Genomic DNA, 26,002 nt, shown 5'->3' on the forward strand with positions numbered 1-26,002 from the left:
CCCCTCCCATTCCCCTCTAATAGTGTGCATATCACTCTGTTCGCATCACGGTTGATGCCCGCGGGCTACAGCCGCCTCAAATAATTTCGACTGGCGAGCTAGGTGATGGCTTTCTGTAGCAATCTCTTGCAACCATTAACTTTTCTAGGAAATAATACTAATAAATAATAATAGAATAATAAAGATAAAAAAAAATAAAAATAAAGAAATAATAGGTAAAAATAATTATATTAAATAATGCTGTGTGTTTGTCGCTCACACAGTTATTCCTGAATTCTTTCTTAGTGCTCTTGGTACACGTGTCATATGATAATGAATCTCATGGCTGACATACTACAGCGGGAGCGCTGTATCTATATCTAACTCCCTATTTTACCTTACCTACCTACCAGATGACACAGAATCTACTCATTAAATAAATCCAGTGATATAAGCTGTGCGATTTACTCTACTGACACATCTCCCAGCTGCAAATTTTACTTTGCCAACATATTGTGACACGAGAAGCAGACAAAAGCAAAATCAAAATTGCAAACCAAGGAAGATGAAGTATCCTCCACCATTATCTCTCGCAGTTAGCCATTCCTCCCCTTTATATTATTTACAAATCTTCGTCATGATTATTTTATTTTATTATTTTCTCGTTACACACACACACCTGTGCTGTCTGAAGAAAAAGGCGCTCACGTGCTCAAGCCGCATGCTTAGCTGTTGATACTCTGGTGACATCAGCAAGACTCACTTGCTCAACGTGTTAGGCAGCACCAAGATTGCAGACGTCACGTGACTATCAGCAAGCGTGACCTGAGGCCAGTGAGTCGACAGTTAAACATCTTTCTGGACAGAGACACGTCAGCACCCTCTGATTATCTTCGCAGCCGCGTGACCTTTAGCACATCACGCAGTCCACCCTTGCGTCGGCGACATACCAATGGAGGAGAGTAGACCCCGCACTGAGTTAGACAAGAGAATAAAGTTAGCTTTCTATTCATACATTCATACATAAGGATAGAGACAATTCAGTGGCTGTTGGGGACGGTATCAGTCGGGTATGCTGCTTAATCAGGGTGGTCGGCATAACATTATCTCACATCGTCCGAGGGTGTTATAAGATGAGGGCTACTTTTAAGTGGCCCACCCTGTTTCTCGAAAGGATTTTAGTTAACAGATAAACTTAGCAGCCAGCTAGCGTCTGTGTACTCGGCTCCGAAGCTGGTCTTTCTATAAACAGAAGCAAGTCTTACTGATAAGACCCTCTGGGTCACTGACACATCAGTACTGCCCTGTATCTGTTCCTGTTGCTTCACAATATCTAAACATTTAGGGTATTGGCCAAATTTAGATGAGTCGGTTGGCAGCGTTAATGTAAGAGAATTAGGATAACAAAGGAGGGCTAGAAGGTGGTCTAGTCGGGCACCGCCCCCCGCTACCCAAACGATCATGTGACGTGGGCAGTGCCCTCTGACCAACAGCAGGGGTCAAAGAGCTCGCGACCAGTTTGTCGGAGGTGAGAGGTTTTGGTGGCTGTCAGAGTGAGGTGTGTCGTCAGGAAATAACCAGGTGCGTAAATATTTACCTTGTAGCCCGTAGATTCAAGTCAGCTCAAAGCAAAAAAGAAATTTAAAAACGATATAAACAATTAAAACTTTTTTTTTTTTACCTAAGCGTGATTAACATGTAAATGAAAACTGAGCGCAGATATCAAGCTGTAAAAAAATTGTTGTAAAGATTCACACACACACTTTCAAAATATAATCATGAAGATCGATTTTAGAATTGAACAATCGTTAGCAGAAAATGCTGCAAATGAATAGGAAAAGATAGAGCTGATTTACCCCGAAAACAAAACGAAACAACAACTTGTAGGTAAACAAGATCTCTTATAGCTCGAAAATTGTAAATAGTCATTGAAAAGAAAAATAAACTTTTGTTGAATCAGGGATGCATACTCGAAAATATAACTCGTATCCTACGCAGCTCTCCTCTTTGCTATCAGATAACATAGTGGAAGGGTGAGTATTGTGTAGAAGTTACTCTGTTTGATCGCAACATTGTTGTTATTGTTACAGGAGCCCTTACAATGAGTACCTTAGGGGTCGTGGCGAGTGCAGAACCCTGCCGAGACAGGGCAGCGTGGGGTACAGCGGGACTGCGGTACACTTACCTGTTTAAGGTACAGTGACAAACATTCTTGAAAGAAAGGACAATGAACAAAATGTTCTCCATAAATTTTACATTTTTGAGGGATTTTTCATGCCGTTCTGTTTGCTGTGTTTGTTATGGCTGCCACATCCATTCTTCTTCACTTATCATACATGTCATCAATTGTCACTTGGCGACTCGCGTGTGTGCATGTATGTTTGCAAGTGTGTATATTGGATGGATGTGTATGTATATGTGCCTATATAGATATGTCCGTGCGTGCAGCTTCTCATGCTGGGGGAATCGGGTACGGGTAAAACATCATTGTTGCAACGGTTCGAGAGAGATGAGTTCAACGATGATCACCTTCCGACTATCGGAGTGGATTTCGTTGTGAAGACCTGCTCCCTGCCCAACGGAGACCTTGTGAAGTTACAGGTAAAGAACTAGTTAAGCTGTGTGTTGTCATCATTTGGGAGGGTCTTCTCATAGGCACTGTAAAAATTACTTTCTCAAAATAGATGGCATACTCGGAAACTGACTTAAAAAAATACAAGCACATGGTTATAAAGTCTATCAAATGCCATAAGACTATTATGTCTTCAAAAGTATTCTTTCTGTTGTAATCATTTTCGTTAAAATTATTCGTTTCATACTATCGAAAAAATAGGTTTGATGCCTTCTAAAATTCAAGCATTTAGCGAGGAAACCGTTCATCCTCTTTATGGCTACTCTAAGAAAAACGTACGTGCACAGTGGTTGATGAAAACATTATTTAACTCAGATAATCAGATGGAGCTGAAGATGGAGTGATTGCAAAATTGTTCAAAATGAGTTGTGATACACGTGAACCATGCAACATATATAAAATATAGCTTGGCTCACCTAAAAATGTTCAGTACCCTATATCTCTCCAAAGGTTACAAACTTTTCTTTTAACATTTTGGACTACCGCGAGCATTGACTGCATGAATGTGATCAAAGAACTGATGAAAAGGTAAGAGTTGGGAGAAAAAACAGCTACTTTGATGATATCCTTAAAAGGTTTTCAGAAGTATTTTTTGCGTCTCTAAGAACAAAAATATACATCGACAAGAATTTTACTTGAGATTATTGCTTACACACGGCTCTTGCTTAAAAATTGTTTATCTCCCTCTCTCGTTTAAAAATTGTTTCTCTCTCTCTCGCTTAAAAATTGCTCTGTCCTTCGGGAATTTCTCTGTTGTTTTATGATGTATGACCTGAAGAATTTAAAATTTGGAACTAGTATAAAGCTGAAGACTGGAATGGGCTACATTGTACAAGGTGTGTAGAGCTGTGGGAAGGCCCAGCGCGTAGTGATACATCTGGCCGTCCAGCGGCGGTCTCGGGATGTGGACTTCGCCGGCCAGTACTAACTCTCGTGTTATGATTTGTTACAGCGGCAAGTACATGTTGAATAATTTATCGCCACGCTAGCCAACGTGTGTGTCTTGCGGTTCAATAACATTATTTTGCTTGAAAAGCTGTCCGGCAATAGCCAGAGACAGAAGATTGACGTTAATGTACGTAAAGGCGGTCCTGCCAGGATCTCACCCTGCTTTCATTAACCTCACCTGCTCACCGCGCTTTTAACAGTCCCGAGGGTTAGCAGGGCCACGTAAGCCTTCAGTTAACCGAGCTGGTTTATCACTGGGATTGGAACTAATTTCACGAAGTCCTTGCTGGCTCCACAGGTCCTCGGGAACACAAAGCGAGCCCTTCTTATTTACTTTCGCTTTTGTCGTACGGTTAACTGTGATGTCACGAGACTGATTACACTCGGTTAACTGTGATGTCACGAGACTGATTACACTCGGTTAACTGTGATGTCACGAGACTGATTACGCTCGGTTAACTGTGATGTCACGAGACTTAGTTATCAAGTTCAGATATAGGATTACTTTCAAGTTGGCAAGAAATGCAACGGTCGGTAAACAGTCCAGACGAGATGCTTTGCTGCTGGGAAAGAAATGTTGACTGTTGTCAAGACAACCTATTTATCAAGAGTGGGAAAAAAAAAAAAAACTGGACAGTAATGACTCCAAGAACTGAATTATTATCCTAATCTTTTAAGCTATGTGAGCGTAGAATGAGACACTAATACATTTAATCGAAGTCTGTCTGCGACCCTGGCTTCTCCTCTCCACAATTCCAAAGAAAACGTTTGTATTATTCAAACTAAAGCTGACCTATTTATTTACATACAAACGCGCACGCGAACGAAACAGCCACTCCCACACCCACACCACGCCCACACCCAAATTTATATAAATTACTTAACAAGAATACCTACATCAGAGACAAGCTATACAGGCTGATCAGTTACTTTTTTTTTTGAAAAAAAACCCTCTTGTCGTGTCTTCTTAATGGGTTCCTGACATGCAACCGGCTGAAACTCAACAGGTAATTTCGATGTTAGGTATCTAGTCTGGTCAATGGACGGAAAATTCATTTTGCCAAGATACTCATCTTAAAACGAGGCTAAAGATTTGAAAGACGATAAAGCAGATGTGAATGAGTTTTAATGAATGAAAATATATTGTGTTTCACGATGAAGTGAAAAGACTTCCCTCACTCACGCGACGCCGTTCAGTAGCAGCTTACTCTCCTCTTCACTGTCGGGGAACTACTTTAGAACTGATGTAGTCCTGAAAAAAAAGAAATTTTACACAGTAAGAACATAGCACTAAATGACACCAAGAAACATGCTATTGGAATACATTAGTATAAATAACATAAATAATACAAATAATTTAGTGACAATGGCTACTTAGAAGTGAAGACATGTGCATTGTAGATGCAGCTCTTGATCATGATGCTAACTGAATGAAAAGTGAATCACAGCGAAGACTGGCCACATTCTTTTTTTTTTACGCGAATATTGACAGAGCAGACGACAACTGGACCTGGTCGTAATGCTTGCTTGAGGGTGATTCCGGTCTTCACAATGGGAGAGTTTGAAATATTTTACAAAAATTACAGGACTTTCAATGGGATTTAAAAAATGGAATTTTTGAATAAAGGTGTAAACTCTGACTATCCATTCTAGCATATTGGAATGCAATGATAGTTTCTACATGACACTGAGTAGAGAGAATTCAGGGAAAGGCTTGATATGAAAATAAAAGTTTCGGGTCAACTCGGGACAGAAGTCAAGTTTCCACGAAACTTTTATACATTTCTTCTCTCGCTCCCTTTTTGTTTACTCTTATCTCATCACTGGCTTGTGATCTAGGCCGTCCAACCTAGGTTGACCATGTGCAGTTGATTTATCTAGGTGACAGAGGTGGTGGTGGTTAAAAATAAGTAATTCTGATGATGGTCACTAAAAAGAGTTTTTGTTTTTCTCACATCAGATCTGGGACACAGCCGGCCAGGAGCGGTATCGCACCATCACGGCCTCCTACTACAGAGGAGCCCACGCCGCTGTCATCATGTACGACCCTACACGTCTGGACACGCTCCAGCACGTCCAGCACTGGCTCAGCGTGGTCAAGGCCAACGTCAGAAATGACGTCATGGTGGTGCTGGTGGCCTCCAGGCTGGACCTCAAGCACACCTCGGAGGAGTTTTATGGTGCAAGGACCCTGCCACGTGACGTGGAGAGACGCCTGCACAAGGACGACGTGGCGGGGCCCTTCGAGGTCAGCGCCAAGACCGGAGAAGGGGTGGCCAGGGTCTTTCAGTCCACCATCGACAAGCTCGTGGCTAGGGAGGTGGCAATCAGGGGGTCCAGCCAGCAACAAGATAAGACTGAAAGGAGGGTCTCCCTTGTCAAAACACCGGTGAAGAATTCATGTTGCTCGTCTTAAAGATGGATGTGAGGGTGGGGTGGTGTGTGTGTGGGGAAGCACCCGTTCGTGAGTTTGCGTTTTATTCAGAAATGTGCACGAGCATACATTCATCTGTTTGCTCGCAAGTTACATAAATGCTGATAGAAATGGGATTGAATTTTCGAAAACATTTTATAACAATACTTTTACTCATCTCTTTATGCACTAAGTTGAGTCGTTACTATCATCTGGCTCAGGAAGTCGTGACCTCTGACATGTGCCGTCATTCGATATAAATAGCCTGACATCATTCGTGATGGAATCTCTAAAATCATTTAAATATATTTAATGTAATGAAAAAGGTAAACAGTTATAGTAATATTTATTTTTGTCTTGCGCTAATAATGTCTGGTCTTTTGTAACTACTGTAATCCTTCGAGACACTTCGTTAGTTCTCTTCCAACAGTCCCACTCCACGTCTTTCAGCAGGGAGAGGCGACGACGGGTCCCACTTAGACTGTATCCATAGTTACAGGTACAGACCGACATTTCTTAAATAATACGTTGAAATCGGTGTCTCTGACCTCTTCAAGTAGCTGTTAGACTTCAGTTGTAAGTCTGGCATCAAATACTTGTCCAAAATAAAGTCTTGTCCAGAAACTTTCACATTTAATCCCTCCAGCAATCTCTGCTTTCTATTCCTAATCCAAGACAAATACTTAAAAACACTAAGCACAGAAATGCATTAAGGCAGGTAAAATTTAATCCAGATTATAAAAGTGATCGTTTTATTTTCATTCACAAAACTAAAAACTTGTTTTGAGTCCTATTTCAAGCTGATGAGAAATAAGTGATCTTATTTTGTCAGAGTGAAAGACTGGCTACAAATTGTTGGATAATTAATCGCAAGAATGAAGGTAGATAGAACTACTCACTTCAATTACAGCAAGACTTCTTTGGCAGTGAAAATGCGCTCAGAAACAGAAGCTGTTATTTTAAATAATTTTTCGTTCTTCTGCATGTGAGCTCTCGTGAAGCTTTTAGCCGCGTTTCCGTCTTCTAAGGTTCCCACTGGCAACCTTTCTTTTTGTCATCAAAAGCCATATCATGTCAAAGGTTTTCTCTTAAATGTTATTAGGAATCCTATTTTCTTTTTCTGTTTGTTACAGTTCATATTAAAAAAAAATTAAATCTCAGCACGTGACAGAAAACGTTTCTTTTTTTCTCATGGAGAGAAGAAAATAATTAAGAGCAGTAAAAGAAGAGGCGATTCTCGCTTTAAACTAACCGTAGAAAGCCTGTGATTGTAAAAAGAAAGAAAGAAAGAAAGAGAGAAAGTGAGAGAAAGAAAGCGAACACGAGAAAGAGAGAAAAAGAGAAAGGAAGAAAAAGAGAGAAGGGAAGAAAAAAATGAGAAAGTAGGAAAGACATCTTTCCTAAAAACGATTAAGAGCGATTAAGGTTTAATTAAATGTACTTTCTTACAACACAAAAGGTGAGAACCCAGTTTTTCTCTGTTGTTAATAAATATTAAATCAGATTTTTCTTTGCAGCTCGTGTATTCAGCCTTCAGTTCTATTTCGTGAGTCGTTGTTATGGAATGTTTGTATGTAACAACAGGTTCCATCCAGTCCAACGAAATTGCTCTGAGGATCACAGAAATTCTCAGTCTCCTCTTTCGTTGCAAATATGATCATTGAACTAGAAATTATTTTGGGAAAGAAAGAAAATTAAAATTAAGATGATGACTTGAAAGGTGGAAAAATGAAAAAAGAAGAAATCAAATGTTGAAGGGTTGTGTAGACATCTATTTTGTGCTTCACGACTACATGACATCTCAAATATTTATCCAAAACCAGAGAGGAGAGAGTTCATGGATGTTTTCTCGGGAGTAAATGAGGTCTCCTCCCTTTGTCGCGAGTCACAATATATTTTCCCTCGTCAAGACCACTTCACATCTCCACCATCGTCTATCAAATCTTTAAATACTCGCTTGAGTGGCGTCCCCTGGGTAGACAATGACTTCACTTACTTGTATGACCTTTTCATAAATGTTGGAGCATTTGACATTACACACAAGTACCAGTTGAAGTCAAGACAGATCCGCAGTTTCCCCTCGAACAACAAGAGTTCTAAAGTTGTAAAAGGCGATGTGGAATCTTGTCTCGTGTGGTAAAAGGTCAAACAACAGTGATTGCCTCTCTACTGTTACCTCCTTTGATTAGACTGGAGACTGAACTCCGAAATCGCTTTGTTCACCTGGCCACAAGTTTCTAACCCATCGACAAAACCCAGCGAATTTTGCGAAGAAATTTAACTCTGATAACTTGTACTTTTCTCCTCCGTTAAGTTTCCAAGCTTGATAATTAAAAGGTTTAACTTGATAACATTTCAAATATTTCTTTCCCAGCAGTAATGAGTATCTTCTTACCGTTTAACGACGGTTGCATCTCTTAGCAGCAGAAAAGTAATTACACGCCTGAACCCGACCTTTGGTTCTCGTCACATCGTGATTAACCCCACAGACAAGAGCTCATCTAATTAAGCTGCGCATTTTTGTTTTGTTTGTTTTTTTGTTGCCGAGGGCCTGTGGTGCTAGTAAGAGCTTGGGGAAATGATCCAGTTATGTGAACGGTAAACAGGTAACTGAAGGGTGGAGGAGGTGGTAAAGCTGTTAATGCGATAAGGTGGGGAGGGTCATGACGGGAGCCTCCTTGTCGGTTTAAAGTCTGGTACATGCTCTTGTCAGTCGGTGTGTCCACAGTGCAGGCATCTGTATGTATGTCTGTGTGTGAAATAATTTGTCTCCGATATCCTCTAACTAGACAAAGAGAGAAGCAAGCCACCATTTGCACTGGTCTGATCACCAACTCTTTTTCCAACCTCGACACAATCGGCCCTTGTTTAAATAAAGTGTTGGAAATACCGACGTAGGCTACTCAAGACTGGCAGAGGTCAAAGGACTCCAGACTAATTTATAATCTCTATGACTTTAAGGAGGAAAATACCATCTGAACGAGACCTCCAGCGTCTCTTGGGCCTTATTTCCAAACTTGACCAACTTTCTTAAGATGAATGTCAGGAAACTGGAAGAAAAAAAACAACTTTGTTCTACATTATCAACTCATTCTCTCTCTTGATGCAGGCAACTGAAATGAAGATTTACGTGTGAAATATGAGCAGCGCAACCATCACCATTCTTCTCGGTGGATGGGTGGGAATATGAAGGGACTTTGATAGCCACTCACTGGGTACAAAGTTTCGCATTGTGTGAAGACAACTTCAAGAGCCGACGTCCCACTATAAGAAGCCATGACTTGCTCTACAGCTGTCCTGCTTCCTCCTAAGAAATATCAGTAAGAAGGCGCGAGGGACAGAGTCTTGCAGCCATCTGGACAAGTTGTTGACAAGATACTGGACCTGTAGACATGGACACAGCTGTAGACTTCTCGCCTTCTGGGGGATCGTCCTGGCGGTCTCCTCCTTCACCGCAGGTGTAGTATGTAGGTGGTAATACAAAACACGTGATGTTTTTATTTCTTCTTTTTCAATCTTTTTCTCCTATTCAAGTATTATTACGATATTAATTATGTTATTCATTATTCACAATTATGAACAACACAAGTTCAGCTTGTCTCCAATTTGTGTGTGTGTGTAAAATGTATCACTATTTATTCCAAACATAGAAGTTGAGCGCTGGTGCTATTCTGCAGTTACACAATGTAAACCATAATTTCACACACTCCAACTATGATCTTTGACCTCGCAGCTCAGAGCTGTGTGGGGCGATGTGGAGCCGGGGTGGACTCGTCCCAGCCATGCCAGTGTAACACCGCTTGCCTGAGCTACAGTGACTGTTGCCTTGACTACATGGCTACATGTGGTAAGAACAACTGTTAACATAAAAGTAACGGTTACTAACAGTTTTCTTCCAACATAATGTTAACAAAAAGCTACAAAAATTAGCCTTCAAACTATTAGTAACACATTTAGCTCACGGAGCTAACAAGACAGTGAACGAAAGAAAACGACAAAAGATTAACGATAATAGCAGAAGGAAAAAAACCCCATAAAGACCGCAAACACATAACAATATATAGCTTTTGGCACAAAACAACATATAAGAGAAAGTACACAAATACAGCCAGACCGAGGTATATTATTGGCAGAAGGCAAACAAACAAACCATGCACGTTTCAAGCTCGTTTGGATCTTCCACAAATGTGACTGTCAGTTTGCAATTACTCCATCTCTACGTCCTGTAAAGAACTTACCCATAAAAACTAGTAAGCCACGGACAAATCCACACAGTACAGTATGAGAAAATATCACAGACAGGAAACGAGAATATTTTGCACCAGTTTGAACCATTTTATAAGCAGCACTAATACAGGAAACATAATCACAGGCTATTCCAACCAGAACTGAACCTAATCAACTTTGAAAAAAAAATACCGGTCATTTCTTAATTTCTTTACTCGCCTGCTTTGTTCGATTAAAAAAAAAATTGCCTGACATTTATGTTCAGCTTGCCCAGGAATTCAAAGCAAAAATCTCATCACAGATTTTCAGACAGCGTGCTGGAAGTGTAAACTGTGAGCGAACAATGTCTGTGGAGAGTAGATTATGAATAAATAAAGGAACAACATCCGCGAACTTTTTTTCTCTACGAACAGGAAGTGCACTCTCCAGACTGACACTAAGAAACAAAGATCAGCAGCGGAAGTAAACAGCAACTCGATTATCTCTCCTTAGGTAGTGTCCGTCTATGGTTGTGCATGAATAAATAATGCCGGAAACAGACAAAAAAAGCATGGTGGCTGAAGACAGATAACATGGCATGCAATCTGTCGGAAATCACAACAGCAAGCTGCATTTTCTTTTTTTCATTTTTATTCTTTGCATCCGGATACACCTACTTCTGGGATAGGAGAGAGAAAGAGAGAGCTGGGGGAGGGAGAGATGAGAGATAAAGAGATAGAAAGAAAGAGGGGAGAGAGCGATACAAGACAAATGTATAGACATACATACCTTTTCACACAAACTAAAGCCGATATAAAGATTTAGCCATCGATGGAAAAAAGATGCCTTTATATACATTTCTGAAGATGAATACTCTAGTTTGCTGATTAACAAAATACAAACTTTTATATGATTGCATGAAATAAGCATGAACCTCTATATAAATAATCCTTCCCTCTCTCTGTGAATCTTGTTCATTCCGCAAACTGACCATTATTGATAAAATAAAACTACGTTGATTTTAAAATTTGTAAAACACTGGTAGTTATCTTTCAATAATATCTATGTTACGACTGTTAAGATGCTTGTTATGTAAAAGTAGTGTTCACTGCATCGGTAGTAATTACTCACTACTCAGTTCTTGTTGCCACTGCTGTATCTCAAAACTAATTTTTCAGTTACTGGGCAGACGTGTAGTGTGTTCAATGACATGACCGAGTACCTGTGGACCAACGACAATCATCGTTTGACGACATCTCAGTTCACTGCCAACTGGCAGACGCAGGTAGCCAGCAGCAGCACGACTGACCAATCGACAAGCAAGTAAGAAAAACCTTTTTGGTTTTCTTAAAGACAGCAGATTTTTCAGAGGCTACTTTGAGTTCTGCTCCATGCCTTTATTTATTTAACATATATTTTTTTACTACAATACTTATTAGTTGAGTTCTTCTATTTTCTTAACTGTGTATTTTTTCATTTTGTTTTAAATGACTGTCTTTTGCCTTTTGCTCTAATTTCCTTTCGATTTCAAGTATAGTGGATATGCTACTTTTCATGTTCCCTACATTTAAGAATTTGGAAGAATTATTACAGCAGATTTAAAACACACTTACATGTTCATTGTTTATCATCTGTTGTGAAACAAACGAAATAATTTTGGTTTAGTCTCTATAAAACAGTTGTCTCCCATCAGGGACAGTTTGAATTTCTTTAGTCAAGCGGACACAAAGACTGAGATTCATGAACCAGGTGGTCAGAAACTAGTTTTTGGCCAACGAGCTTATTTTAGTTCAAGCAATTTCCTCTTACTGCTTTCCCTGGCAGACATTCTAGTTCCTGACAATATTCTGGAATATTCTGCTTAGCGAACTATGCAGACTTATCTCTTCAGCTTACTATCGACTTTGATCATCTGTTTCTTTAGCAGGAACCAGACTTTCAACCAACGCAGCACCATTTTAGGACAAAAAAAAAAAAAAAAAAAAAAAAAAAAAAAAAAAAAACCCCATGCACTTTGAACCAGAATTCCTCTAGTGATCTTGTCTAGCCACAATGATGGTTTATTCCACCCTCCACTTTGTATTGTGGATAAACTACCTGAGTGTCATTTCAGTCTCCTTAGAACTCCAAGGCTTAATTATAACGGTATTGGAAGAATAAAACACTTTCAGTCTTTTGATCTTTCAGAGAACACCTCTCACGAGAAGCCAAGTCGCTAAAAATAGAAGTGACCCCTTAAATAGGGACTTCACAGGGGCTAAGCTTGGACATAAATACCCCGGTATTATCTTTAAGAGAGTCCAATGAATGTTTACATTTCTGACATTCTTTTGCTGCTTTTGTGACTGAGAGTAGAAGATGAATACAACTTTCTCGTTTTATTGATTATTTGCTTTAGAATAAAAATTCTTAAACATCCTACTCTTGCAAAAAAAAAAAAAAAAAAAAAAGGCTGCAAACACAAAGAGTATACCTTTGTTTTAACAGTCATTAAAAATATTATTTGCTGCCAAAGGAATTACTAAAGGAAATAATGTACGGACTAAGATATCAATAAAAGGATAAAACACATAAAAATATTAGATATATTTTAATATTTTACTTATTTCAATATATTTATTATTGGATGTCGTCTCTACTTAAAGCTCACACGGGTGTGTTAGGGACAGGACTGATGCTACTAGTATGTAACAGGTTTTTCACGTACGTGGACGAGACCACGCTGAATTCTCGCGCCATCTACACGGCCTTCGTGGCCATCTTGGACAACTTCTACGCTCTGACAGGGACGAGTGACTCCATCACAACTGCTGAACAGGCGGAAATGGACAAACTGTACAGCCTCCTGACACCCACTGCCCTCTTCAACAAACTCTACTCCTATCTCAAATGTCGAGGTTCGTGGATAACATCTACAAAAAAAAATACTTGGTTCTGGCAATGTAGCATTTTGGTTTCAAAGTAGATGCAGCTTAGTTTATATTGTTTCCAATCACTTAGCATCATGAGTCCTTTCTGCATGTAAAATGTGTGAAGGTATCCGTTTGATCATCTGGTCACGTGTTATTTGTCGACCTATTGCAGGTAAAATAAGCAGCGTCACTGACTTCAAGACTAAGTTCTACTTACTCTGGTTTAACCTGTATCCGAGGTCCAGTTCCAAGCCGAACGTTCTGGACAGCTGTGGCTTCGAGCACGTGATTGGTAGGTGAGCTCAGTTCGTCCACCTCAGTTGGCGGCTTCCACAACTGGATCCAGTTTTACAGAGAGGAGAAAGCAGGACGGCTAAACTACTACGGATACGTTAGAAGGGTTCTGGTAAGGCAATTTTTTAACTCACTTTATAGATAAAACAACCAACCAACCCACCCAGTCTCTTTTTAGTCTCTTCATCCCTCCGTCCCTCTACACCCAACAACCTGTTCACAGCCTGTCCGCCTCTGTCATGATTCGACACGTCACTTGTTTGTCTGTATGTCCGTTTGCTTGCTCCATCCTTTAGTTGTTTTTCTATAACACTGCCATAGCGAAGCTTTTGTCCGTTCACTTACCACTCATCCCTCCACTGCTTCACTCATCTCTCCTGCTTTCTTCCTTTCGTGTTAGCCTTATGTGGCGGGCGCCAAGTTCTCCTGGAAGCCTCTCGTCGACTTCGGAAGCTGCGAAGAGCCTGGGCTCTTTCTTCATCGGCACCAGCCCGCAGTTCGACCTGGCGCTGTACACCCTGTGTGCGTTTGAGTACACCGACGCCATCTGCAACATAAAGCTCGGGGGCACGAGCTACGCCATTCAGACGTGGGACATCGCGCATGTGTCGGGCCTGCAGATTGGATCAGCTTATCCTTCCATCTAACTTGCATGTCTTGTTCATGAGTTGATTGTCTTTAAGCAAAGCTATGGACTTTCTGTACAACACGGATGAGTTGATAAAGCAGGATCATTGCTAATCAATTTATTAGAAATATTGCTGATGCCACCAAATCGACATAGCTTTTCAATGAGCTGTTAGCTCAGTTATTCAAGCTAAAACATTTATTTCTATATTTTTGGTTTCTGAATTATCTTCTAATTCTCTTTTTTTTACATAACCGCTCTTTTTTTTGTGGTAGGCTTCAGCTCTATTTTTTTCAAATTAATAGGCTTAGGAACAAAGAAACTGTTTAAATTTTAAAAATGTAAATCCCACTATTCCCAAAACAATTATGATAAGACAGCAATAAAGAAAATTATAATATAATCTGAACATTTATCTGAAAGTCTAAATGTTATCATTTAATTATAATATTTTAAATTTAACACTTTTGCTCTGGTTTTCACCCGCATGATCAACAACGGGAGCTAATCCTTCCCTCCAATCACCGAGCGGTGATTATCTCCCTTTAAACTCAGATCGCAATAAAAATCCAGATGGCGAAGAAAGAAAAAGCGGCACAGCACGACAACATATAAATATACAGTGAATAGGGCGGACGAATACAGTTTTAATGTCAGCACTGGCGGTGAATAAATATTGCTCGAACAACCAAAGTTTTGACGCACGTCTGTCCTACAGCAGTTCAGAAATGTCTTCTTATTAGCCTATCTGTTCACAGAAAACTGTGTGAAATAGCTGTTTTAATTTGTATTATTTCTTTAGACCTTTCTCTGCTTTAATCTCTATAATAATCTCACAGCTTGCGCTTAAGATATTTCATCTGGTGAATTAAAAAAAGGAAAATAAAAGAATTAAAATCGAAATAACTCACAGATTATGAGATTTTAAAACAGTATTGTAACAAAAAAGAATGTGAAGCATGCAACTATCATCCGACAGGGAAAAGGTTATTTCACGATTTCATGTAAACCAATATGGAATATGAACAGATTTGCAAATGTAGCTTCAGTTTTAAAAATTACAAAAAAAGTTCAAAGAGCAAACAACACACACAAACACACACACAACAGAAAGTATCTATATATCGCAGTTGCTGACATCTTCGAAAGCCCACCTAGTTGGCTTGCTGCATCTGTGATGCTGATGATGACCCGTGACAGCCACGTAAACACCGTAAACTTTGCCATTAACACTTACATGAAACAGCGACTTAGACACGAACACACCCGTGAGGCGGCAAGCCTACTGACGCAGGTGAGGACGGCGAAGCTCAAAGGCTGTAAACACTGTGTCAACAGGTGAGTTTTATTGTGATGATGCGGGCAATGCAGGACTCGATCATGGTGTGTGGGACAGCACAACGAGGTGATGCAGTTATAAGTCGAGGGTAAGTCCTAACCCCCGAGACACAAATTTGGAACGCAAGAAAGCTTGATTTCGTAGTTGCAATGCGATTGTATAATAGGTATTTACCCGCAGACATCTTTATCGCCGCTTTATCCCTTCGGAAAGGTGTTTGTTCTTGAGATTTTCCTGTTACCTTAGGGCAACGACATACATTGGATTCATGACTACGGCCACAGATTGTTAACTATAGCCTGCCTACCTTGTATAATGTTATGCAAATGCGTTTGTGTATGAATGTGTATGCTTGTCCTACAAGTGAATATTTACAGGACTTTGTGTTTATAAAGCCAGTAGCAGGCAAACAAGTAGGCAAACACGTGAACACTAATACCAGAGAGAAAACGTGGAAGGAGAGGGACAAAATTACAACGATAATGACAATTTTTATTTACAAGGATGGTAGGAGTAGATTATACCATTCAACAAATGCCACAAACCTTAAATGGAGAGTGTGCTAAAATGCTAGACTACTACAATGACTAAAGATGTGACATTAAAAAGGGAATGGAATGACTACAATGTGGACAAAAATAATTTTTTGCACATATTTACAAAGTGTTCCTAAGTAATGCCCTGGCTACTAAAGAGATTTACGACAATCATTGTTCAAAGTATACAGTTCCTGTTGGTGGATGAGAGGCCGCAGCCAATGTTCAGAGTTTTGCTACAAATATTTCAGTAATTCTCATCTGAAGCAGCTTAGAGCGTTTAGAAATATATATAGATATATAATTTTGTCTGTTACTTGGCATAAAGAAAGTGCTGTGACGTGAACTGGCTTAATGTTCAGATGCGCTGCGTGTAGGCTCAATATTTGAGCAGCACGTGATATTTACTTGCTACGTCTTGAGCACACAACGACCCCGGTCAAAGTTCACATGACTGCTGAGAGCTGTGCAGACGAGCCGATACGTTGGGGAAACACCGCACCTCGCCAGATTGTAGCTTAGTGTGTGTGAGAGAGAAAGAAAAAGAATGAAACATCTGATAACGATTTGGTATTGATGTAGGGCAGCAGACTCAGAAAATGAGGGAGTGGGTGTGAGTGATTGTAAATCTGAATGCCTACGTATCCCAGCAGTCTCGTTACACCAAGCTTATATATATCTAGAATTAAAAGGTGTTGGAAGTAGGACATTGTACAATCTATACTCAAGATAAGGCACAGAGATTGATAGCCTGTCCACAACATGGTCGGGTAAAACAGCGACAGACGGTTTACCTGCTCGGAGTCGAGCTTCACGTGTTTCTTACTCCTGAACACGACCACCTTTAGTTTAAAAACAAACACACAAACAAACCAAAACACATCAAACAAAATGTGATAATTTTTCTGCGGAAGGAAAGTCAACATGGTAGTGAAGAGGAGAAAGGAATTCGATGGCTGGGAGTGCGTGCAGAGTCTCGCATCGTGTGAGGAGTGCGTTTCCCAGGGCGACGACTATAAATATCCATGACCGAGAGTACAGGCTGCCTAACCTCGTTACAGGAGAGGAATGTGAGAAAGGAAGGAACAGCTGAATCCTGCAGACACTCGGGTGTAAGGGTGAGGTAGAGGAATAGCAGACATGGATATTTGCTGGAGATTTGTAACCTTCTGCGGTATCGTGCTGGTGGCCTACTTCTTCAGTGCAGGTGGAGTATATCAAAACAGGATGTGATAGTGTGTGTGTGCTCTTGCGTGTGTGTGTGTGTATATATGTGTGTATGTGTGCGTGTGTGTGTCCTTTATCTACTTATCATGCCATCCTCACCTCTTTTTTTCTTTTTGTCCCTCTCTTCCCTTCCTTAATGTTGATGTCTTACTTTCTTTCTCTCTTTCTGTGAGCGTACAGGATAATCAGGCATATATGTTTTTCTATCTCTTTTTCTCACATAGAATATAAAGATGAAAAATATATCGATTAATAAAAATTAAATAATTGAGATTTATATGGTGTTGAAAGCTGTTATTTTGCTTATATTTTTTTCTTGATATGTGAGCAAGCCTTTTTGCAGCATGAACAGTGTCCGTAGTTGTCACAGACTCTCTCATCGCAAGCCATTACAAACACTGATAAACATTAAAAAATAATGTTGCAGGCAATGGTAGGTCGTGTAAAGAATTTACCAGATGTAACTGAGTATTTCTGGGCAAACGACGACCATCGTCTGACGTCATCTCAGTACAACATTAGTTGGCAGTCCAAAGTATCCAGCAGGAGTACAACTGACCAATCGGTAGACAGGTATGCTAGTTTCGAAAATTGTTCACAGGTAAATGCATTTTTAAGCCTTAATCACAACACAAGAGCTTTTTCTAACGTTTCCCATGATTTCAGTTCTCTTGTCACACCTTGACAATGCTGTGCAGGTTCTTCACTTACGTGGACGAGGCTTTGTTAAACTCTCGCCCCATATACACCGCCTTTCTGGCTCTCTTAAACAACTTCAACCCGCTCAAGGGAAGACTGACTCCATCACGGATGCTGAGCAGCAGGAGATAGACACACTGTACAGTCTCTTGACATCCACTGTCATCTTCAAGGAACTCTACTCGTATCTCAAGTGTCGAGGTTGGAGGTCCTTCTGTGACTGCAGATGCAGGTTTTTTTTCCAAATAGCCACATTATATCTTGTTTTCTTGTTTAACAACAATATTAATGTTGTTGATGATAATAATAATAATAATAACAACAACAACAAATGATATGCCCTGTATTTTTTCCACATAAGTAAAAATAGAAAAAGATAGAAAATATTTTCATGTTTCTGTTCATTTAATTATCTTCATAACCACCATTAGTAGTTCATTCCCCAACTTACTCTTTTGATTTTTTTGGACAAGTGCAGTCTTGCGTTTGATTACTGGTCACGTGTCTTTTGTTGACAACCTGCAGGTCACGTAAGCAGCGTTGAGGATTTCGAGAATAAATTCTACTCACTCTGGTTTAACTTGTATCCGAGATCCAAGTCTAAGCCGAACATTCTGGACAGCTGCGGATTTGAACACGTGATGGTAGGTGAGCTCAGTTCATCCTCATCCATTTCTGGTTTGCACAACTGGATCCAGTTTTACAGGGAGGAAGCAGCTGGGCGGCTAAACTACTACGGATATGTTAGAAGAGTCCAGGTAGGGTTGTACTATCTATCTCTCTGTCTTTCTATCTATCCTAACCGAGCTATCAAAACATCCAAACAGTATCTGACTGCGATTCATTCTTACGGACTATTCTGCGTATTTTCCACTGATAAACATGCTCTCCTCCCACCTTTTATTCATGCCTCCAACCTCATCCATATTTTAATACTGTATAATTATTTCGTCCGTGATTGTGTGCCAGCCTTTTTTGGTGAGCACCAAGTTTTACCTGGAATCCTGCCTCGACGAGGTCTAAAGCTGTGAAGAACTTGGGTTCTTTCTTCATCGCCACCAGCCCGCAGTTCGACCTGGCGCTGTACACCCTGTGTGCATTTGAGTTCACCGATGCCATCTGCAAGGTGAGGCTAGGGGGACAGACCTACGCCATTCAGACGTGGGACATCGCGCATGTGTCGGGCCTGCAGATTGGATCAGCTTATCCTTCAATCTGATTGGATCAACGTATCTCTGAATCACGTTAACTTTCAATTCGATTGTTAGAGACTTGTCTTGAAAACAGTAGGGATTGGTTAAACAGATTTATTCATTTTTAATGAGGATGTTTTTAGTATCACAACAACTTATATATGTAGTTATTTTAATGTAATAATAATAATAATAATAATAATAATAATAATAATAATAATAATAATAATAATAATAATAATAATAATAATAATAATAATATTTATGTGCTTATTGGCATCACTCACTGTGAAGCGCAAGAAAATCACTTGCAAGGGGAATATTTGCTTCAAGCATGACGACACGGGAGTAACATCGCAGCATATGTTTAATAAAAATCTACTGTTGCATTCGTCCATAAAGGAGTTTTCATCATTGTGTGTGTCTGCTTTGTGTGTGTGTTTGAGAGAGAGAGAAAGAGATTTAATCAGTGTAATGACAAATCAATTGACTCTGACCATATTACAAGTATCCGCTTGGATCCTCAGATCAGTTTTCACCTACTAACCCACTTTCTCCTCAGCAACCATCTGTTGATGAAACAGCTGGGATATATATATAAACTTAAACTGACTAGCGCCTTTTTAGGCACAAATATCTTTTATGGAACAAAATTGTTTTGACATGAATCATGTCACTTGAACAGGTGTAAATTTTCAGCTGGTCTAACACGACGCCAACGTTACTCAACTAATACCTGGGCAAAACTGAAGACGTCACGTGACTAAAGCTGATCGTACGGTTAACGAAGACGGAACAAATAATTAAAATAAAATAAAACGATGTTTGATAACTCTCATGTCTTTCAAGTGCGTAAAGTAGAAATAATAATATAGGAATAATAATATAGGAATCTAATTGACGAAATATTTAACAGAATTCCTCATACAGAATAAATATTTCTTTCGCTTTTTTCCCCACTTATATATTTTGTCTCAATTTTGCCGTCACTGGAAAGATGTATCGGGGAAACAAATCTTTTCTCACTGAATAATGATGGTTATTTTCCCTGAAGCAAATCCCAGGGATGAAGTATTGAATAAAATGTCATAATGCATAGAAAGTATCACACCGACACATGAAAACACGGAGTGATACACTTTACTGACAGGGACAGACAACACAACACGTGAAATTATGTAAATAAACAGTAAAGCAGCGATGATGACAACTTTAATTTTTACACACGTTAGTCATTATACATTGTTTACACATATGTTTGTTAGTTCAGTTTGTCTGATGACAGTTAGCGACTTCGTCCAGCTTTGTGTATTATTTTGTGTATTAGTTTTAGATGTTATACAGACTTAGTTCTTGCACACACTTTGATACACATGCATTTTATTTCTAGTCCACACGCATACGTGCGCACTTACGCATATGCAAACAAATAAGTTCATACAAATTTGGATTTTAAAACACACACACACGCGAACACGCGCACACTCGCAAGTATAAATTCATAAAACACTTTCATTAAAGCCAGGCGCCTTACCAAAGGACACAGTACAACTCACAACTGAACACACATCATGAACTTGTAATGAATATGTGCTTGTACACACTCACTTACACACTCAGACATACAGATCATTTCATCAAGTATTATAATCTCAAGATAAGGAAAACAAATGTTTGCTTCTAATGGATGGATGTAAATTTAGTCTCAACTAGTTGTCATGCGGATGATAATGACATGACGTAGCCGATTGTCACAACAGGAGGCTCATGGAATCATGGGATCGAAGAGACGCGTCCACTGATGATGCGAAGGCTTGTATAAACATAATACAGAATTCTTGGGGCAGCCGCTTACCTCCAAGAGACTGTTTATAAGCTTTTGTAAAAAAGTAAGATAAAGAATCTTCAACTTCCACGTTCATGCTTCAATCACCGACTCTGTTCATTGTTTGTTGTATCAAAACAGGAACAATCCTCCAACATCCATCCTTTGAACTGCTGCTACACCACAATACTGTTACAGCCCTCGTTCTACTGACGTCACCACACGACACGTGCAGTAGTTAGGAACAGCATTTACCTCGCGAGGCACGTGATTTCTCCTGCTGGGACTCGGCAGACAACATGAAGCTGTCAGCATCCGGCACATGCAGGGAGTCAGAGGACCGGTTGGCCAGGCAATGCTGGAAGACAAACTCGAACACCTCGCTCACTCCTCTTCCCGTCTTGCTGGACGTCTCGAAGTAGGGCAAGGTCGTCATGCTCCTGAGGTCAAGGTGACGGTTGAGGCCGGCCGCCAGGTTCTCGGCGGTGGAGCGGCTGATGGCAGGGCTGGTGTCCACGAGATCGCATTTGGTTGCCACGACAACGCGGAGACACTCCTGAGAGCGTGTTCTTTGAGCATTGGTTCAAAACGACGACTGTTGAAGATACAAAACAAACACTTCACAAAATACTAAAGAACAATTTCAGTTACTACGACCATCAAAGAACATATCAATTAAACATGTAAGTATAAAAGTTTCGAACACAAACAACCAGAACGCCGATCAGTTCATGCTTTTAAACACAATACACACAAAAGCTATTAGAGCAGGGCAAAGACATTGCCATATCTGACATTAACAGTTTTAGTCTTGAATGATTATAAATATTTTGTTAAGAAGAGAGAGGTGATAATGGAGAATAATTTTAACGCCTGTCGATTTCCCTCTTCTTGTACCAATCAAAGTAACTGACCTGAGGTCATCGAAAGATTTTATCGAGTTGATGTCAAAGGCGAGGATGGCAGCTCCGGCGCCACGACAGTGAAAGGTTGGTATACTGTTGAACATTTCAGATCCAGCAGTGTCCTGAGATGACAGGTCAAAGTTCACTGCATTACATCAAATAACAGGGTTCAAAGGAGCTTGAAAGTGGATGAAGAAGCGTTGATTTTGTTTATTTTATTGCTTTGTTTAATACTGCATCTGAGCACATTTCCCGAGTACGATTCCCCACTGGGATTAATAAAGTTGTTCATTGTCATTGTCATTGTCATTTCATTTTCGTGCTATTCTATAGTAATTTTCTAATCGTAAGAATTTCTCACAAAATATACTTTTGTTTTCGTCAATTAGTTAAGCAGCATACCGACCTCCAATGACCAACCAACAAGTCACCCGAGTCCTCTTACCCATATTGCAATGGTGCAGTTGTTCCACTCCCGAAGGCTGAACGCACTGCCTATTGTCTGGAACACGAAGACAACTGATCTACAGGCATGATGGAAAAATCACACAATATCATGGGATGTGAATCGGCTGCATTTAGAATACAATGTTGTAGACTTATGACTTACGACCTCAGAGCAGCCTGTAAATAGAGGAGGATATTCTTGTTCTACCTAGAGGATGCGAACCGATTGCATCCAGAATACAATACGTACCACGTCAGTGCAGCCGGTAAAGTGATCCTGTGTGTACCGCGTCACAAGTGACGTTTTGCCCACGTTGGAGTCGCCCAGTAGAATCAGCTTGATGTCCCTGTGGAAAGTGTGTGTCACATAATTCTGTGCCTGGTAGTTGGAACTTTACAGTAAAGTGCATTGAGAGCACATTGTATGATATGGAGATCTCACATTCTCCAAATTTCCTTCTCTGTTATCGTCTTAATAACATTTCACGATCTTCATATACTAACTTTTAATTCTTTGAACCGAGTGATGCTTTGGCTTGAATAGTTTGACAGTGCTGTCATTACTGAAAATAAAAGCAAACTATCAAGATCCTCCATATATTTTATTGGCCGTAGGAACACTGAGTGAGTAGTCCACTGTGTCTATAGCATGGTTATGTAAAAAGTGAACCCAGATACTCTGTTTTAGTCGCCTTTACCTCTCATCATAATCAGGAACTCGTACATAAGAATTTGCTGGAGGGACAAGTGTCGATGGATTTGTAACCACAGGGCCGAGCTAGCCGCGAACCACCGACCTTTCTATCTTTATCTAAGTTTTCAACCACTAGGGTTCCGAGGAGTCATGAGTGTACTTACGGCCTGAAAGACATCTCCTCTGTTAAAATCTTTTGTACAGCACTTCAAAGATAATCTGTAATAAGAAGAGAAAAGAGGAAGCTTTAGTCAATTTGAATAAATGCTGAATGATTACTCGCCCACTTCCTTTCCGCGGCCTTAACCGTCTATGATAAATTAGACACTGGATGAACAAAAGAACTTTTCTCCAATTCTCTTTTTCTCGAGCTTCAAGTCTAAAGAAAGGATTTTTGCCTCAGAGTTAAGTACATCAATTACACGTTTCTCAAATTTTCAAATTTCGATGAATGGTCAGCGTTAAAGAATACTCCATGAATAGTTACAGGCTATAAGAAAATGCGTCATCATCCTATTTTCAAGATGAAGAATAAGACTAGAAAAGAAAGAAAACTAGATAAAAAGGACTCATACCAACATACACACAGGCGCGCGCGCTCAAACCCAGGCTCTCATGTCTAATGTACCTGGGACAGGAAGAAACGATTCTCACAGAGAAATCATTCGTTTGACAATGTCTTTAAATGATGGTGTTGCAAACGTTTTGTCCAATTTAGTGAAGTTTTTTCCACATCTGTACGGTGATATCAGTCTCCACCATCTCTAGACAGAAAAGAAATCCGTCGAGTTCACGCAGAGGCATACAAAGCCACAGCTGTGACCGAATGTAATCGGAAACTTCTGTCCTTATCTTGTGCCCGAGGCTTGCCTGATCCACACACACACACGACTTTCTCACCTGTATCGATGATCGGTATGTCGGAGAACCTAATCCACACTTTCTAACATCTAACAATATTCAGTGAACCATGTCAATAAAGAAGGACTTTAAGGGACGGGAATTCAGACCAATGGCATGACACGACACAAATGAGGCATTTTTTTCAGCCAATGACATTAATGATTTCATGAGCACTTTAACATGCTGTGGCCTCGAATAGCTTGGAAGTTTGCCAGGCAAACTTGAAAACGAAACTAAAGCGAGCCTCCACAGACCCTACATTTGTAGTCCGTACATTGTCCTTACAAGAAACGTTGACAGTCTATGTGATAACGAGATTTATAGCAGTGTGCAAGACCAGTACATGTAGAGAGACAAAGACCTTATGATGTATTGCTTCTAGTCTCAAATAATAGCTAAGCAGAGCAGAGTGGAAATATCATACCAGAGCGAATCCGTAGTATATTATTGCTACACTTTCTAATGAATTCATTTTTTTTTCGTGGAGTTCCTCTACTGCTGGTATATGCCAGTCGTCAAGGAGATCAACTTACCGTTAGTGAATAACTGTCAGCAGTCCGCTGTACGGTATCTTCATCCCTGCACGACGGACACCACCTAAGGGCGAGGCAGACAGAAATATTTAGTCGGAAGAAATGGATTGGAAAGGTGGTGTGAAATATGGCGCACACACGGCAGGTCGCAGTGTCGTTGACAGATGGCGTGACACAACCAGCAACGGACTTTCCCGATCCCGTTTCTAGAAAAAAGACCTGGAGGCGGAGGTGAGGGTGGTGCACTTTATAATGGCCAGACAGCTCGCTCGACTGCTTTTTTTTTTTTTATATAAGCATTTTTCTTTGTCGAAAGTGTTTTGAACTGACGAGAATGTCATTTTATATTTATGAAAGCAAAGCGCGGTCATAAAAGTTGTTTTGCTTCTGCAATGACACACACACACTCCTGCTTGCTTGTCTCCGTGTTCGTTTGTGATGAGTATGTATATGCTTGTTATTGTTGACTGTTGATTAGCAATATGCGTGATGGAGAGATGCATTTAGCTAGGATATTTCACTATTATTTTTTCTTACCTTTAGCTTAGGACGAAGATATTTAGACTTCCATTGATATAAAGGACAGCGCCAGAGTAAACCTTTCACCAGGAGAAGGAAAGACAGACAGTGGAGATTTGAATACAATGGCTTGGTTTGAGGACCAGTGCTAGTGTCATCCTCCTCCAAAATGTCAGGCACCCGTAAGACATTCAACAATCAATGTACATGTTCTGTTCATCAAATTGAGACGAACTAAGCATCAATGTCTTTGCTTTTTGCTGTGTAAAGACCACCATTCGTTTCGAGGCTACCACCATGCAATTTGTTGCAGCATTGTGGACTTCAGATAATTTTTAATCAATTTCTATTTCGAGGAACGTTGTTCTCCAACGGCTATATATGCGACCTCTTTTGGTTACCTAAGGAAACTAGCATCATTAGGGTATTTTATGTAATTTTATATTTGTTAATAAAATTCTTATTGAACAAGTTTATACTCTTTATAGTTCGATTATTTTTATTTATAGTTTTTAATAAGTCAGTAAAGTCTATAACTAATTATTGGTTCAGCCCTTTAATGTCTCCTTTAAATTTTATTCACAAATTGAGCAATTATTTTTACTCCTAGAAAACACTATGTTAGTAGATGGAACACAATTAACATGTATCTCTTTTCTCATCACAGAGGGGTGAGGTAAAGGAAGAAGAGATATGGAGAGTGAAAGAGAGAGTACAAAACTTTATTAATCCCCTCTCTCTCTCTAATTTTATTATGCGTTTCTACTATCTGAAGGTCTTGCTCGAAACTTTAACCGCACAGACGCACGGGACGAAAAATTACCGTAGAGAAACAAACACATGGAGACGAATAAAGTTGCTATACATTTAGATATAATCTTTTTGCATACCGCTCGTCATCTAGTAAAGTTTATAGGAATTTCGATATTGGCAATTTATTTTTTAAGCAATGCTTTTCTCAGGGCGATTATGACCGGTAAAGAAGGCATTAAAATAGTATAATTAATCCTGAACCTATTCGTACGGGACTAATTTGTGAGTGTCGACCTGTGTGTGCAGAACAGCTTTAATTTCTTTCCCTAAGCAAAGCTATAACTGTAGCACTCTATCGTTTGATCTTGAAAACCTGAATATGCTGCTGTCTCATTATAATAAAAAGATTATAATTAA

General features: G+C 39.8%; 3 protein-coding genes across 5 annotated transcripts; 2 read left to right on the forward strand and 1 right to left on the reverse strand.

Annotated features, from left to right (window-relative positions):
- Nucleotides 1-1,500: 1,500 nt before the first annotated feature.
- On the forward strand, nt 1,501-7,703 carry LOC112563010 (ras-related protein Rab-13-like). 2 transcript variants are annotated; one of them, XM_025236687.1, is made up of 4 exons: nt 1,501-1,560; nt 2,070-2,173; nt 2,428-2,580; nt 5,520-7,703. In XM_025236687.1, the coding sequence occupies exons 2-4, from the start codon at nt 2,081-2,083 to the stop codon at nt 5,973-5,975; spliced, it is 702 nt and encodes a 233-aa protein (XP_025092472.1). In that variant the 5' UTR covers nt 1,501-1,560; nt 2,070-2,080; the 3' UTR covers nt 5,976-7,703. The 2 variants fall into 2 exon arrangements, with proteins under 2 accessions (XP_025092472.1, XP_025092471.1); XM_025236686.1 differs by having other exon boundaries at nt 1,501-1,549.
- LOC112561573 (poly(U)-specific endoribonuclease-like) lies at nt 6,848-19,421 on the forward strand. The gene is made up of 9 exons (XM_025234136.1): nt 6,848-6,853; nt 9,265-9,430; nt 9,706-9,819; nt 11,357-11,501; nt 12,873-13,075; nt 13,263-13,382; nt 17,781-18,014; nt 18,339-18,576; nt 18,804-19,421. The coding sequence occupies exons 1-9, from the start codon at nt 6,848-6,850 to the stop codon at nt 19,030-19,032; spliced, it is 1,455 nt and encodes a 484-aa protein (XP_025089921.1). The 3' UTR covers nt 19,033-19,421.
- Nucleotides 19,422-20,202: 781 nt separating this feature from the next.
- Nucleotides 20,203-25,911, reverse strand: LOC112562222 (ras-related protein Rab-20-like). Of its 2 annotated transcripts, XM_025235321.1 has the most exons (7): nt 24,314-25,911; nt 23,506-23,641; nt 23,042-23,096; nt 22,434-22,530; nt 22,182-22,238; nt 21,746-21,858; nt 20,203-21,426 (listed from the first exon to the last, which is right to left on the reverse strand). In XM_025235321.1, exons 3-7 carry the CDS (start codon nt 23,053-23,055, stop codon nt 21,264-21,266), a joined length of 444 nt encoding a protein of 147 aa, XP_025091106.1. In that variant the 5' UTR covers nt 23,056-23,096; nt 23,506-23,641; nt 24,314-25,911; the 3' UTR covers nt 20,203-21,263. The 2 variants fall into 2 exon arrangements, with proteins under 2 accessions (XP_025091106.1, XP_025091104.1); XM_025235319.1 differs by lacking the exon at nt 23,506-23,641 and having other exon boundaries at nt 24,314-25,906.
- Nucleotides 25,912-26,002: the final 91 nt, after the last annotated feature.

This window comes from Pomacea canaliculata, linkage group LG4, assembly GCF_003073045.1.
Source record: "Pomacea canaliculata isolate SZHN2017 linkage group LG4, ASM307304v1, whole genome shotgun sequence".
Classification (NCBI taxonomy): domain Eukaryota; kingdom Metazoa; phylum Mollusca; class Gastropoda; order Architaenioglossa; family Ampullariidae; genus Pomacea; species Pomacea canaliculata.